The sequence below is a fragment of the Hemicordylus capensis genome, chromosome 5, assembly GCF_027244095.1.
Source record: "Hemicordylus capensis ecotype Gifberg chromosome 5, rHemCap1.1.pri, whole genome shotgun sequence".
Lineage (NCBI taxonomy): Eukaryota > Metazoa > Chordata > Lepidosauria > Squamata > Cordylidae > Hemicordylus > Hemicordylus capensis.
The window spans coordinates 122,802,972-122,818,708 of NC_069661.1; the positions used below are offsets into that span (position 1 = coordinate 122,802,972).

The window sequence follows — 15,737 nt, forward strand, 5'->3', positions numbered from 1 at the left end:
TTAAATTTTTTTTTTAATGACACGTGGGCAGGGGGAATACAGGTTTTATGGAATAGAAACTTGCATGCCTCAGAGAAGCAAATCTTCATGTAATTCTACCTTTTCACAGAGGGAAAGTACAGTCCCAGCTTGGATTATTGCAACTTGTTCTTCATTCCTCAAATTCTAAAACGTAAAAAACACATGAGATTTTACAATGCAGCATAAATCCATCCTCCAAAAACAATCAGAGAACTATGTTGCAGGCATTGTTGAGCACATGAACATTTTTTTACTTTTTAAAAAAGTTTGGCAAAGAAAAACACACTGCCAGGAATGACAGTTGAAGCAACTCTGTCTTATGGGTATGCTGTAAGTCAATGCTTTTCCAAGGCCACGGGAGCCTTGTTTTGTGAGCAACATGGCTTCAGTTGGGGCTGCCAGGTACCTGGAGGGTCACAACCTGAGACTCGGGGGGGTGGGGGGGAGTCTAGAAGCTGGTGGGATAGGCCAGAACCAAGTGGTGCCTGCTGGAATAGGGGATGATACCTGATTGGTCAGGGGAAGAGTATGATTGACAAGAGGAGAGAGGTTGCAAATGGCAAAATCTCTTAAGCCAAGAAGAAAATAGGCCAGCCTTTTGATTCTTTCACCCTGAGATCTTCTTCCCCTGGAGAGCCTGAGGCAGTGGTTAAAATCCTGAAACTGCAGGTAAAATTCTGCAGGCTCCGATACCTAATAAACCTAGCCTCCTGAATGTAAGAAATTGCTGAATGATAGAAATTTGATTTTTGAATGCTCCTTCCACTGCAGGCTACAGATCACTACAAGATAACAGCTCAGTACTCTCTGTGAAATTTGTTTACTGATTTGTATCAAAAGGTTAAACCTCTGGCAGTAACTATTGTAATTATAGGCTTATTTACATTATTTATAGGGATTCCCTCATCCTGATCTATTGCATGAAAAAACAAGGCAATACTGGAGAAGTCATGAGAATGCATGGTTATCCATTTAAGTCTTTTGACTGCTCATCTAAGCATCACCTCCTGCAATGTTTGAACTTGTGCCTTTTAAACATTTGACAAAAGGAGAGGCCCAATCCTGGAATTTGACGCACAGGTGCAAGCCAGAGTCTCACCTTACATAAGGAATTGCAAACTATTATTTCCTTACAGATACACAGTGACAGAATGTCTTATGTTTTGTTTATTGTAGTAGAAGGGTGGACAACCTGATCATATGAAAAGCCACGTAAGAGAGAGCTTTAGCCAGAAGACTGCCATTTAATTTACACATATTAGATGCATGTTATAGATATTATTTGCTTAGGACTTTCAGGAACATGTGGATACTAAATTATAACTGATAAACATTCTGCATCAATTCTACAATATTCTTGTTCAGAAACTGTTGCTGTCCAACATGAAAATCTGGACCACAAAATAAATAAATAAATTGATATATAATCTTAAACTATTACAGCCAAACAAAAAAGAAGGATGAATCTGGGCATTTTAATTGTTTCCTTGATTCTGATCCTTTAATATTTTGGCTGTCATATTTTCAAATACATCCCTGAAATCTTGAGTTCTAGAAATTTACATTTTGAAATGAAAGGCTGACATTCTCAGAATTCTAGGGGACACAGAGAATCAGCAAGATGTATCTTTTAAGATGACATTTAGCCTACAGGCATATGTTGCCCGCCCCTCCATTGCCAAATGCCTGCTGACATACTATAACAAATACAGAATTGGAACTATGTAAATAAATACATTAGCTACCCCATTATCACCAAGGATATCTAGCTTCTTCATAAGTTCAGAAATATTCACATCCTGGAAAAGAAATTTCAATGTTTATTTTTCAATGCATCCAAATCACATATATATTCATAATTGCGTTAACCATTACAAATTCTTCCACATTAACTAGGCTGGAAAAATGACAACGTAGAAGAGATTCTGACTTCAACCAACATTAACAGCAAAATTCCCATCTCATTCCAAAACAATAGTAATTCCTCCAGTTAATTGCAGGGAATTTAGGTAAGAATTGTTCTCAAAGTTAAATTTTGAACTGTGTAATATTCTCAGTGTTATGAATTTTATATATATATATATATTCTGCTATACTTCACTCTCATTTATTTTTGTTCAGCAACTGAAAATCATGAATATTAAAATCAAAGAAGCCTTTTCAAACTCCATGATACTACCACTAACAAAGAACATCATTAAAAGGTTTTTGCTAAGGATTTTTTTTTTTAAAAAATCAGACTTTGAGGCATCACACCCATTTTACAGAGAAAAGTAATTTCAAAATTAATGATCAAATATCAAAAAAATAATTTGAGTAAAACAAAACTAGTGGTAATAGTGAGGTGAGAGGCCTTGTCGCATAACAGTGAACATCTGAGGTTGGGAATCTGCATGCAGCATGTAAGACGAGGTGGTAAGTATGCTTGAGATCCCATGTGGAGTTCGTAGGGATATGGAGGCTGCCATTTTCACAAACATGTTTGAAAAGGCAGAGGCCACATAACTTCCAGGGACAAACTAGATGTGATGGTGGCAGCTATGTCTGTTCAAATCATGTGTCTACTCCAGGGTTCTCAAACTTGGGTCCTCAGGTGTTATTGGACTTCAACTCCCATAATCCCCAGCCTCAGTGGCCTTTGGTTGGGGATTATGGGAGTTGAAGTCCAATAACACCTGAGGACCCAAGTTTGAGAATCACTGGTCTACTCCATTGACATATGAATTAGAGTAGAGAGTGGTTTTAACTTCAAAGGGGCATGCAGAGGAGGAGAGGCAAACTCTCCTCATCTTACCTCTCCCTGGTCCATCATTCAGACTTCCCCCCTCCTTAACCCAGTTCTAATTCCAAAAGAGAAACACGTTGGAAGAAAAGGGGCTATGGTGGCAGACCACAGAGAGATAAGGCAGAAGGGTTCACCTTCACTTGTGTGCTCCCTTTTGGTGTAACTCCCCACGCACTTAAGATATAAGTAGGGCAAATATGTGATTAACCAAATGTGGCTGCTGTTATTATATCTGGTTTGGCCCACCTACTATTTCTGACCATTCAGGTATCCCACAAGAATCAACAAATCCACATCTACCTTTATTCCCTCCTGACGACAGAACAGTTGAAGTGCACTTCCATTGTTTTCAGGGAAGGCAGTTATATGGAGGTTAAAAGCTGGTGACCTTCGTTCTCTCTCCTGAGGAAAGATTTTGTTCAAAACAAGAACATTACGGTTACAGGAGATACCCACCCTCTCTTCTTCATGTCCTTCAAGCCAAGCAAAATAACAACCCTGTATGGGATTTATGTTTGCGTACGTTAGCATAACTAGGAGGCTGTAATAAAGGGGGTTCTCTTCCAAATCAACCTTGACACAGCAGCACAAGGGGTCATGCAAGATTATTTTTAGTTAGAACATGAAATTAGCAGTGTTTTCTTTTAAAACTGAAAGCTATGGTATTTCAAGGTGGGAGAGGAAAAGCCAAATATCAGCTTTGCTCAGAGGTTTAGCAAAGGTAGCAGCAGGCCTGGCAGAATGGCACCTTCATGATTTCTTTGTCCTACAGCCCAACAGGAAAGTATTTTCAGCTGCTGAATGGGTGGAGAAAATCTGAGACATGCAATTCAAGTCAGCTGCTGCTGATCACATAGCAGCCACCAGCAAGGTGTTTGTTTGTTTTTTGCACCACAGCTTCTGAGCTGTCTCAGGATGATATTGGATTCAATTTGTAGTTAGGTGAAATAATATGTCCAAATAAATGTGGGATCTCCCAGCTATGGTGTTAGCTTCTACATGCAGTAAGGAGGACGACATAGAGGAAGAAGCAAACCTGAGACCCATTCCTGATCTCACGATGCAGAGATGTAATCAGAAAAGCATGGTCCAAACAGTTATTCATTTAGAGTAGCATGCAGTAGTGTCTTGAATGGTGTGGATTAGAATTACAGTAGGTGCACCCTTAAAAGTACACTACCATGCTTCACTTGCCCTAGATTTATCAATCACTTCCCACAGAAGTCAACTTGGGTTAAATATTTATGTGACATATAAATAAGAAACTTATTTACTGGTTACGTATCTATCATCTACTAGAATGTAGACTGAAACCTGCCCCAAGCATGGATTTAATTAGGTATGGTGCCAAGGGTACCCACATTTCAGTATGGGTAAAAGCTACAAAGCTTATCACATTCTTCAATGTAATTAAAATGGTTTGGATGCAACACGCAAAAAATCAAATCAAATCAAATCAATCAATCAATAAATAATGAGCACTCATATTTTCCAGTTGGCAGGGCTCCATGTGATGCATAGATTGAACTGAAGGACAGTTCAATGCATTCAAGGATTTAAAAGCACTGGGATTCCAGTCTCATTTTCCAAAAACAATCAGTTATGCAGGGGCATCCAAACACTACTCAAGATGCAACACATTATTGTGTGACTTTGTGGAGGCATATGATAAAATATCATTCAGAATATTTTCAGTAAAGATCAGCTGTTTAAGTACTCGTTTATGACATAATGTAGATACAGACAACCAGAAACATTACCTAGAAAACTAGGAGCCAATGTGTACACAAGTGGGATGTGTGACTCTAGTAAATCACCCCTTTTCAGACTGGCCATATGGCTAGTAACAAAAATGTACTTGGTGACCCACATTATAGAGCCATAACGCTGCCCACCCAGGCTGCTGCGAACTTCAAAGGCAGTCTCAATGCTGTTTTGAAGCAGTGATTTGTAGGAGCAGTGTTTCCTCAGATTTCCCCATGTGCAGCAATGGGGAAGCCTGCAGTTGCTGTCCCAAAGCAGCATCAGGATTGCCTTTGAAGTCCGCAGCAGTCCAGGGATGCAGTGTTATGGCTTCGTAATGCTGTGCATCATGTGGGTCAATGCCATTGCATGGTGCTTGCTTTATCATGTGGCCAGTTTGAATAAGCATACACTAGATTCACACAACAGGTTTGTGTGCACTGGACCTAGGAGGGATGAGATAACACAGGCCTGCTCAATTGTGCCCCCCCCCCAGCTGTTAGCCCCACAACTCCCATAATCCCCAGCCACAGTGGCCAATAGCCAGGGATTATGAGAGCTGTAGGCCAACATCTGCAGAAGGGCCAAAGTTGAGCAGCCCTGAGTTAACTTAATGTGTCTCAGGGCAAAACTAGATGTGATGTGTGAACTCTCTGATTGGAACTTTCAATGTCTTTTTTTCTTTCCAAAAAGTAACTAGCGGGAGGTGGAGGATTTGAATCAGGGCTGTGGTACGGGGAAAAGGGTAGACCACCCTCCTCCCATGCCATGGCCCAGATCCAAATTGGGCCCTTCTGTAGTTGCTTTTTGAAAAAGAAAAGACATTGGGATTTGTGATCATAGAACTCACACATTGTATCTAGTCTGGCCTCTCTTGTTTATTTGTTTTGCTTCTCAAAAGCATGTATGATCTTAAGGCTGAACTGTGATTGCAATGTGTGTACTAAACAATCAGCAGTTCTGAAATATATGCATTGCAGCCCACAGAAGGGGAAGGCAAGACTGTCATAGAGTAATTGGTGGTGAAAAGGGGAACTCATTATAGGTGCAAATTGGCAGGGCATGGTCCCAGATTTCCAAAAATATTTACGCTCTGTCTTTCAGCCAAAATTGCAGTTTCATATGGAATGAAGTGATTAAAGGAGCAATAGTTGCAAGGGCCATGAAAGCACAAGAACAAGCAAGGTTTTATGAGACAAGATGAGCTAAATGCTGTGCGTATCGTCAAATACAAGATGAGGAGAAGAGGAAAAATTGGTATCTGTATATAATATATGGATCAGGAACGGAGTATAAATCCAGAAAGGAATAAGATTTTCTTTGATGAAATTTTAAACTGGCTTAATTGTAGCATCCAAAAACTGAATCTTTGCCCTATGCTCCCCACAGATGCTAGTTGGATTATATTAACAAAGCACCCAGTAACAACTTATATTTTTTAATCAGCAGGGAGAGCTTTTCTACATTTTACAGAAAAGATTTGATTTTGCTCTCTCTCAGAATAAAAAAATAATGGGAAAAGTGATTTCACCTGGATTGTTTTCATGTCTATTCCATCCACAGCCCGATTTCCAAGATAACCAGAAGGCGTTTGTGAGAGGAATGTGTGAAGTTGCCTGCAGCTGAGTCAGACCAGTGGCCCACCTAGCTCAGGACTGTCTGCTTAGACAGTCAGCAACTTGCCAAGTTCTCAGGCACGGGCACTTGTCAGCCCTCCTACCTCCCTAACTGGATGATAGGGATTGAACCTAGAAACTCATAGATGAAAAGAATGGACTCTGCTATGCTGCTTCCTCAATGGACAAGGTTCTCACTGGAATCCAATTTTTCCACAACAGTCAAGGAAGATAAATATAAAATTAGACTAAAATTGGTTTAAAAAACCCTCATCTGCATCCATTAGGATTCTCATGAACCTGTAGTCATGTCCAGTGGTTGTTCTGGCTTTGTGGACAAGTTAATACTGGTAAGTAATGATACCTGTTAAAAGGTTCATGATCCTTATACAAGGATCATCAAACAAGACTAGCTAAATAAAATAGTAGAACCAACATTTTTCAGTTACACACACGTGGAATGTCTACACAGCATGACAATGTGGTGAAAGCTTTCCTCTCCATGGAAAGCTATATATGCCAAGGTTTCTGAGGTCATGCAAGAGGCAAAATTACAAATAAACTACAACTGGTTTTGTGACATTTGCTCCAAAGATACAAATCATGTTAGACTAACCACTTTTTGATCAGGATTATGTATTGTAATGGTACAAACATGATAATACTTCCTATATTCTTCTCAAAACATCCAAGTAACATTTTGGCTCCCTCGTAGTACATGGGGCTCACATTTTTTAAAATAAGCAATTTGATACAATACCACTATCATTCACTGAGGGTCAGCTCAAGGTGTGAGGGGGCCCATGATAAATGAGCTTCATAGGCAGATCCTAGATTATTTTGGCATGGGGGCAGGGTGTCTCCATATCTATGAATGAGAGCTTTCCTCTAGAGATCACTCTGATGATACAGGGGCCTCTACAAGACCATTTGCAGACTGAGAAAATGCTTAGAAGAGATGACAGAACAAGTTGCTTTGCTGAGTGAGACCACCCTGTCAACATCTGCCCTCCCATCCAGAAATGGGCTTCCTCCGAAGGCCTCCTGCATCACTATAGAGGCCTCTGTGACAAAGCTTCCAATTCATAGATGGAAAAAGCGAGAGAAAGCAGTGACAGGGTGATTCAACCAAGAGAGCTGAGTGCCTGCTGCACTCTCTCAAAAGTGGGCACTTTTTAAAAGTGCTATAGATATTTGGTCTTTTAAATCTGATTGAAAGTAAACTTAAACATATATTAAAAATGAGATGGTGGATGTGTCATAACCTTAGACTTCATTTCATGCAGAAATGCAGGATGTGCAGAGGTGTGTTAATTGAAACAATGCCAGCTGAGACAGAGTTGGTAGTATGCATATCAGATAATGTCACATGCAGGGAAGGAGCAGTCATGGAAATGAAACAAATAAAAAGTCAAAACACTGAAAAAGAAAACATTTTATTGGGTGCAAAACAAACTATATGCAATATACATATTAGCTATGTTACATTGTCATAAAGTGAGCATTCTCTGAAAAACCACATTAAGGCAGTGGCATTATATTCATCACCCAAATGTCACAGCAGATATCAGAATATCTGATTTGGATAAGGAAAACCTTACACATGCATTAAATGCTAGTGAACTTTATACAAATTTTAGCTTGGGTTCAAAGACAAGTTCTGTTCCATTTGAGAGTTTACAACTCAGAGAATCTCTTACTTCCAGTTCTAGGACTCGGAATTCCAGCAGCTCATTCTGGTCTTTGGCATCCTGCATCTCACTCTTCAGATGATTTTCTTCCAGCTCCATTTTGTAAATCTAAGAGACAGCAAAGTACCACAAAACTGAGAGCCAAAGTAGATGCAGCATATTCAATGCATGCTTTTTATAGCATACAAAATAAATGAAAACCACAGCAAGAAGTCACTTGTTGAAATAAAGCAAGCAATCATTCTATCATATACAGAGTCGAAATGTCACTTCTGTGGGCCTACACATTTGGATCATCCAGATACTTATGCTTTGGGGCTGCAGAAAGGCAATAGGTTTTAAGAGATTTGAGAGTAGTAGGACATTGCACTGTAATGAGCACATACATGTAAACACATGCATACACTGAACACACAAATAGAACCTGCAACATATGTAAAAATTATTTGACTGATTGTGTGACTAGATGTGATGTCTGGAAATCCATGACCTGGTCCCCTGGAATTCCCTAAAAGGGCAAATACAGCTGCAGGGCAGGGTGGTGGAGCCCTGGATTGGAGTGCAGCACAGGGAAATAAAATATCTTCCTCACTTGTGCTGTTTTCCTGATCTGGATCACACCCACCCCTCCCCACCCCAGCTGCTGTTTGCCCCATGCAACAGCAGCTGATGGGTGGTGGACATGATTTGGATTGTAAATAGTGCAGGGGAAAGGGATATTTCCCCTTATTTCCGCTGCCAGAGCCCCAAATTAAATAGCAAGAGGATTTCCAGATTTTGTCCTTGTTTTTGTTAGGACCGGGGCTGTGGCAAACAGGGACGGAGTATGTAACCCCACAAGCCACTGTCCTGCTGACAATTTATTCATTCATTCATTCGATTTCTATACCACCCTTCCAAAAAATGGCTCAGGGTGGTTTACATAGAGAAATAATAAATAAATAAGATGGATCCCTGTCCCCAAAGGGCTCATAATCTAAAAATAAACATAAGATAGACACCAGCAACAGTCACTGGAGGTACTGTGCTGGGGGTGGATAGGGCCAGTTACTCTCCATTTACCATATAAAAGAAAAATCAGTGCAAAAGAACCGTCAGTGTCACTTTACATTTGAGTTCATGGCAATCTGCAATATGAACAGCTGTTGTGCTCTCCACATACCCTTTCTAGCAATTCTTGGTTCATCCTGATCAATGCCTGCTTTTCTTCTATCCATTTAGAATCCTGAAAGAGAAAAATTTCCAACATTAAAATAAATGTATACACTGGACCATTACAAGAAGGTAATGCAAGTATAAAGTCAAATCTGCATGCAAAGTATAAAACGTTTAAAGAGAGAAAGTCCTTTAAATAACCACTCTTTGCCCAATGAAAGTCACTTATACATTCTTGTAATTTGCAGAACAGAAATATTATTGGTGATCTTGTCTTGCTCATTATCCTCTTTCATAGATCTTAGATGTCTAGTAATTTTATTAAGAAGGGAGATGAATGGATATGAGGGAGAATGGTGCAAACAAGCTCCAGAATCTTCATTCAGAAGGAACACAGGTGAAATTGGTATTTCAAAGAGAATGGTCATTTTAGAGAGTTTTTTCTACATTCCCTCAAATTCAAAGGATTATTTGTTGTCGGAGATGATGTTTGGTATTAAAAACCTGACATCATTATCAGAGGTTGTAGTATGAGGCTGGCAAGTTAATTTCAACGACATTCAGAGAAGCATACAAAATGCTGAGGCACAATGGTCATAGGAATATAGGAAGCTGCCATATACTGAGTCAGACCATTGGTCTATCTAGCTCAGTATTGTCTTCACAGACTGGCAGTGGCTTCTCCAAGGTTGCAGGAAGGACTCTCTCTCAGCTCTATCTTGGAGAAGCCAGGGAGGGAACTTGGAACCTTCTGCTCTTCCTAGAGCAGCTCCATCCCCTGAGGGAGGGAGGGAAATAAATAAACAAATAAATAAACATATACACATACATACATACACACACATACACACACACTCACACTTCAAGTCTCCCATTCATATGCAACCAGGGCAGACCCTGCTTAGCTAAGGGGACAAGTCATGCTTGCTACTACAATACCAGCTTTCCTGTTGTCCCCCATGAAAATTACTGCTATCACAACAACTATTGCACACTACCAATCCTGTCCTCAGCCAGCACTGAGAGTTGAATCGAGAAGAACCAACTGACCATCAGCCAAAGGAAATCTCTCCAATATTTCAACCAATCCATACCAGTTCATCTGGTATACTAGTTCAGCTACTGGCTATAGGGGTGTATAGGACGTCCACATCATTAAGCATTGCAATAATGTATTTTGAGAATCAACAGTGGAACCTCTCTTAAGATGTGAAAAAGACTTATTAGAAATGTAAACATTGGCTGACACCCTAACAAAGCGCTTGTGAAAGGACTTTGTACTTGCACAAAGCTGTTGTGCTAGCTTATGCTAAATCTAGCATGCTTGTGCAACTGTTGCACAACCTGTAGCATGCTTAATTTGTTTTAAAGGGAACGTTTACGTGAAAATGCAACAGTGCAATTCAACCAATTGCTGTTTTTAGTACAACTCTGCAATCTTGCACTAGTGCAGGGGTTCTCAACCTGTGGTACTCCAGATGTTGTTGAACTACAACTCCCACCATCCCAGCCACAATAAATGGTAGCTGGGGAAGACAGGAATTGTAGTTCAGCAACATTTCGAGTACCACAGGTTGAGAACCCCTGCCCTAACAAGACTTGGTTCATTACACAAGCATTTTGTAAGAATCTCAGCAACTGATTTTAAAGAACTGTTATAGCTTGTATATAAATAGAAGTTCTAAATAAAAATGTAAATACATTGTTTAGGTATGATGATACTCTGTACTCAACAGGGTAGAGGATTGTTTAATTTACAAAGGTGTAACAATGTTAATCTGTTACAGGAAAAACAACAAAGAGGCCTCTTAAAGACTAGCAGATACGGCATTAGTTTTTGGAGGCTACATTTTGAGTTGCCTTATACTGAGTTAGCCATTGGCCCATTTAGCCCAGCATTGACTACTTTGACTAGGAGCAGCTTTCCATGGTCCAAGGTAAAACCCTCTCTCATCACATGCTAGCTCATCTTTTTTTTTTTTAATTAAAACTGGAGATTAAAGCAGAAGGTCCCAGGGATTGAACCAGGGGTGTTCTACCACTGAGCTGTAGCTTTTCCACAAGAACAGTCTATGAAGCGGACTCTAATCCATGAGACCTTACATATACCATAAGCCTTTTCATCTTTAAGGGTTAATATGTTTATATATACTGAACTTTTCTGAAGCAAACTGCTGAATATTTATATCTGCTATCAGATTACTGGTCAAATCCCAGTTTAGCTGTTAGAACTGTGCAAATTCGGATTCGAAAATTTGGATTTTATCCGAAATTGCCAACAACAGATGAAAACCAATATGTCCAGCCATTCTGGAAATATAAAAGGGGGGCAAAAGGGGCATGCCATAACCCCTTTTCATGAAGGCAAAGGGCAGATTCCGCCACATGGTGATGGAATGATGCTCCAAGGAGGGTTTTTAGTTTCAGAAGTTTTTGTAAAGCTCTGTCTTGAAACAAATGATATTTCACAATTTTTAGCCATTTCCCAAAAACTTTCATACAGGATTGACTAATTTCTTCAAATTCACTATAGGAGGCCCTGACCTCCTTCCCCACATGTATGGCAGATTTCAAAGCTCTAGAATCAACCATTAAGTTTTGGTAATTTTTTTTTTTAAATCTCTCCATTAACCACTATGGGGAAAATCAGAATTTAAGGTGGATTTCGGATTCAAATTCAAATTCCAATCCGATATTGCCCAAGCCCATAGAATCTGATATTGTCAAATTTGGATCAAGTCAAGTCTGAATCCGAATTTTCTGAACACACAAAAGCTGTGTCACAAGATAGTTTTAGGCAAATCATTATCTTGCTGCTTTCGTCTCCCATCTGCAATATAGAAATAATAATACTGGCTTACTCTATAGGAATGTTGCAGGGATTACTAAAATAATGTTTGCAAAGCACTTTGGGCACTATTTAAATTTTATTATATGCTCATTCCTATTTTTAAAGAAATTGATGCTTCTTTATTGCAGCATTTTAAATCTTAAACCAGTTCAATGCACTTAAGAAAGTCACCTGCCTATTTAGGTTAAAAATATCAAACAACAATGATGATAGTCCCAAGGTTGCCAAGGGTGAAATAATACCTCTAGCTCTATCCCAAGACAAATATTTTTACTAATGTAATCACATCATGCACAGGAAATGCTTTTGTTTGTAAAACAAAATTTATTTTGAAAAACAGCTGCTAACAGTTCATCTTTGCAGTGAAAGAAACAGAAAGTGCAACATACTCCAAGAAACAAAAGAGTGTGCGTTTTCCCTTTAAGGCTGCCTGAGACATTCACAAACACAGGATCAAGTCCATAGCTTAATATAGTAGGAGATAAAAGGTGAAGACAAATGCAATTTGAAAAAAGAGAGAGTACAGAGTAGATCCCTGAGCAATAGGGAGGATCCAACTTTCTCCTGACTAAACTCAATGCTGGCTTATCAGGCTTGCACCTTTCCATGCTTCAAGCCTGTATTTTGTCTTGTTTTTACTTACAAAAAACAGCATTTATATATGTTTAGCAGTTTATGCATATATTAACCACCTTATTAACAAAAGGGACCCCCTCCCCAGGGCAAAACCTCACCAAGAAGTGTAGAGAGGGTTCTTTATTACTGCAGAAGCATCAGCCAATCAGTGCTATGCACAGCTGACCCCATTATAAACTTGCAGAACACTTCCTCCCGCCCCCAATGTCTCAGACCTTGATCCTGGAGACAAAAATGGAGAGAGAGAGCTTCCAAAGCAGCCCGACTGCTCTAAAAACATTCCATCTGTCTTCACCCAAAGCCAACCACTTCCAATCCAATGGACAAAATGTAAACACAAAGAAGCCCACCTTCTGATTCATGTGTTAAGAATTTTATGGTTTGGTAGATAGCTAGTACAGTAGTTTCATATTTCTGTTAGTTCTTTATAGCACATATACCATTTGACTGCAAACATGGAAGGTCATTTATAAATAAAGAAAACAGCAAGGAGTCAAAGCCAACTTGTTTTTATAAAAGGAACATTCAAGTTTATGTCTTATCATCCTGAAGGAAGCAAAGCTGAAACCACAACCAATATGGTTAATTTGTGCTTGATAATAAGGGTGTGCACAAATGCAGTTCGAGCACCTTTTGGGAGTGGGAACTTTAAGAAAGAGGTGAGTAAATCCTTACCTGCTCTCCACTGCCCCAAGAAGTTTCCTGCTGGGCAACACACGTCCCAAGTACTCCTGTGTGGCACCAGCATACACATGGCATCTGTGCATGAGTGGGTGCCATTTGCGTGGTCATCGACACGACGTTGACCACACAAATGGCACCTGTGCATGCTGGCATCGCGCAGGGGTGCTTGGGGAACATACCGCCCCAGCAGGAAGCTGAATGGGGCGGCCAAGAGCACCTGCTCTCCTCTTTCTTAAAGTTCCCACTCTCTAAAAGGTGCTCGAATCGTGGTACGAACCGTGGTTCATGCACATAGGAACATAAGAACATAGGAAGCTGCCATATACTGAGTCAGACCATTGGTCCATCTAGCTCAGTATTGTCTACACAGATTGGAAGCAGCTTCTCAAAGGTTGCAGCCAGTAATCTCTCTCAGCCCTATCTTGAAGATGCTAGGGAGGGAACTTGGAACCACAGTAGTCTCCAATACTTTCGTAGGCCCAGTACTATTCCTAGCCTGGATATGAGCCTCTCTGTCATTTCAGTAAGTGGCTCAAAGTAGATGTGGCATAGTGGACATCTTTGCTGGGTGGAGTTCTGGGTGTTGATAGGACTCTTGTGCCCCATTCTGCATGCTGCTGGGATGCAACCATGTGCCAGGGGTCTTGAACACAGGCCCTTTGAGTACTCACTACACCACTGCCACGAGTTTAGATAGCTTCAAATGGGTGTAAGACAAAGTCATGGAGATGAGATTTATCTATGGCTATATGGGACCTCCAGATTCATAGACAGTATGTCTCTGAATCCCAGTTGCTGAGGAGCCACAACAACAGAGAAAGGCTATTGCCTTCATATATTGTTTGCGGCTTCTTGGAGGCATTTGGATGGTCACTCTGGAAGCAGCATGCTAGAGCTGATGGACCTTTGAACTGATCCAGCAAGGCTCTTCTTATGTTGATGGGCACCTTTTGTCTTGTTCTTGGACTGAACTTTTGGGATACTGCTCCTGTGCTTATATAAAACTAGATGCCTAGACCAATGATCTCAAAGAAGACAGTAAACGACTATGAATGGCTCAGGTTTCTAAATGAATTGATATCAAAGATGGTTTCTGATGGAGGCATTTACACTAGATCCATTTCTTAGCCTTGCGTATTTTGAGGGGTTACCCTGTGATTAGCAATGATGTAGATCTGATATACTATGAATAGGAACTCCATTTACTCCTGACCCCAAAAAATTAAACATCACCATATCCCCTCCAAACCTCTACCAGAGTTTTGTGCAAAAAGCCCCGAGATTTGTACCGCCTTGTTTGGGGGCATGACAAACATCTAAAATTGGGGTTCTAAGGAAAGTCTCCTGAAAATGAATATTTTCAGATCATTGTTGTATCTCCTCAAAACCTCAACCAGAGTTTTTGTGCTCATTTAGTGCCACAAGCCACAAGTTTTGTGCCACCTCATTTCGAGATGTAATTGTAATCTCAAATTGGAGTCCCAAGGAAATGCTCCATGTTGCGCCATCTTGTGCCACAAGCCCCAAGTTTTGTGCTGCCTCATGTAATGGTGTAACAACATTTCAATTTGATCATACTCCCAAAATTGAATGGGAAACACCATTTTAATGGGAAACAACATTTCCTAGGTCAAAATCCCAAAGAACTAAAATCGTCATATCCCACCAATAACCTTACCAGATCAGGCTTATCTGTAAGCACAGTGAGAGAGAAAAGCAAAGTAATGTAACATTTTAGCAGTGTGATATAAATTAATGTTGGTTCACTCTCTCAGTTTACTGGGTCTTTAATTATTTTTTGGTGCATAGCTATACTGCCACTTCAACAGATTGTTGAGATTGGTTAAGCAATACATAACTTACACACTAGAAACCATAGCATAACTGAACTGCTGAATTTACCTGATAAAAAAGTGTAAACATGCATAAAGACATTGATTGATTGGTTGACTGACTGATTGAGTGCCGTCAAGTTGGTGTCAACTCTTAGGGTCCACATAGATAGATTCTCTCCAGGATGATCTGTCTTCAACTTGGCCTTTAAAGTTTCTCAGTGATGCATTCATTGCTTTTGCAATCGAGTCCATCCACCTTGCTGCTGGTCATCTTCTTCTTCTCTTTCCTTCAACTTTTCCCAGCATTATGGACTTCTCAAGGTAGCTGGGTTTTTGCATAATGTGTCCTAAGTATGATAGTTTGAGCCTCGCCATTTGTGTCTCGAGTGAAAATTCTGGACTGATTTGTTCTATGATCCATTTGCTTGTTTTCCTGGCTGTCCATGGTATCCTCAAAAGTCTTCTCCAGCATATAGACATACACATCTATTTAATTCTTAATGTGTGCAGCTGGTATCAAGTGCACACACTGATACTGGTATTAGTCCAAATGTCAATAAAGGGATGTACATAACTTTGGAGCCCAAATTATCTTACAAATACTTTCATTAAGATATGCCTAATACTGGTTCAGGAACAGAATGAAACTCTTGCAAACTTACTCGACCTTCCTCTTTGAATGTACACAGCTGAATACAGTCACTAGATCTGAGGGAACAG

At 40.0% G+C, this 15,737-nt stretch overlaps 1 protein-coding gene and 1 long non-coding RNA gene across 21 annotated transcripts in view; one reads left to right on the top strand and one right to left on the bottom strand.

Moving 5' to 3' along the window:
• LOC128325940 (uncharacterized) overlaps positions 1–7,199 on the top strand; it is a 41,028-nt gene extending 33,829 nt beyond the window's left edge. For 2 of the 4 annotated variants that reach the window (XR_008307753.1, XR_008307752.1), the window contains exons 3-4: positions 1,918–2,030; positions 5,654–6,077. This is a non-coding gene — a long non-coding RNA (uncharacterized LOC128325940). Of the gene's footprint in view, positions 1–916; positions 1,102–1,917; positions 2,031–5,653; positions 6,078–6,112 lie in introns of those variants that run through there. The other 2 variants (XR_008307754.1, XR_008307755.1) reach the window with 2 other exon arrangements.
• Positions 1–15,737, bottom strand: part of JAKMIP1 (janus kinase and microtubule interacting protein 1) — a 212,443-nt gene that overhangs the window by 100,348 nt on the left and 96,358 nt on the right. For all 17 annotated transcript variants that reach the window (XM_053251866.1, XM_053251862.1, XM_053251864.1 and 14 more), the window contains 5 exons: positions 9,019–9,081; positions 7,866–7,964; positions 3,107–3,208; positions 1,767–1,820; positions 100–165 (listed from right to left, as the gene is read on the bottom strand). In XM_053251866.1, coding sequence (XP_053107841.1) covers positions 100–165; positions 1,767–1,820; positions 3,107–3,208; positions 7,866–7,964; positions 9,019–9,081 — 384 coding nt within the window. The remainder of the gene's footprint in view (positions 1–99; positions 166–1,766; positions 1,821–3,106; positions 3,209–7,865; positions 7,965–9,018; positions 9,082–15,737) is intronic.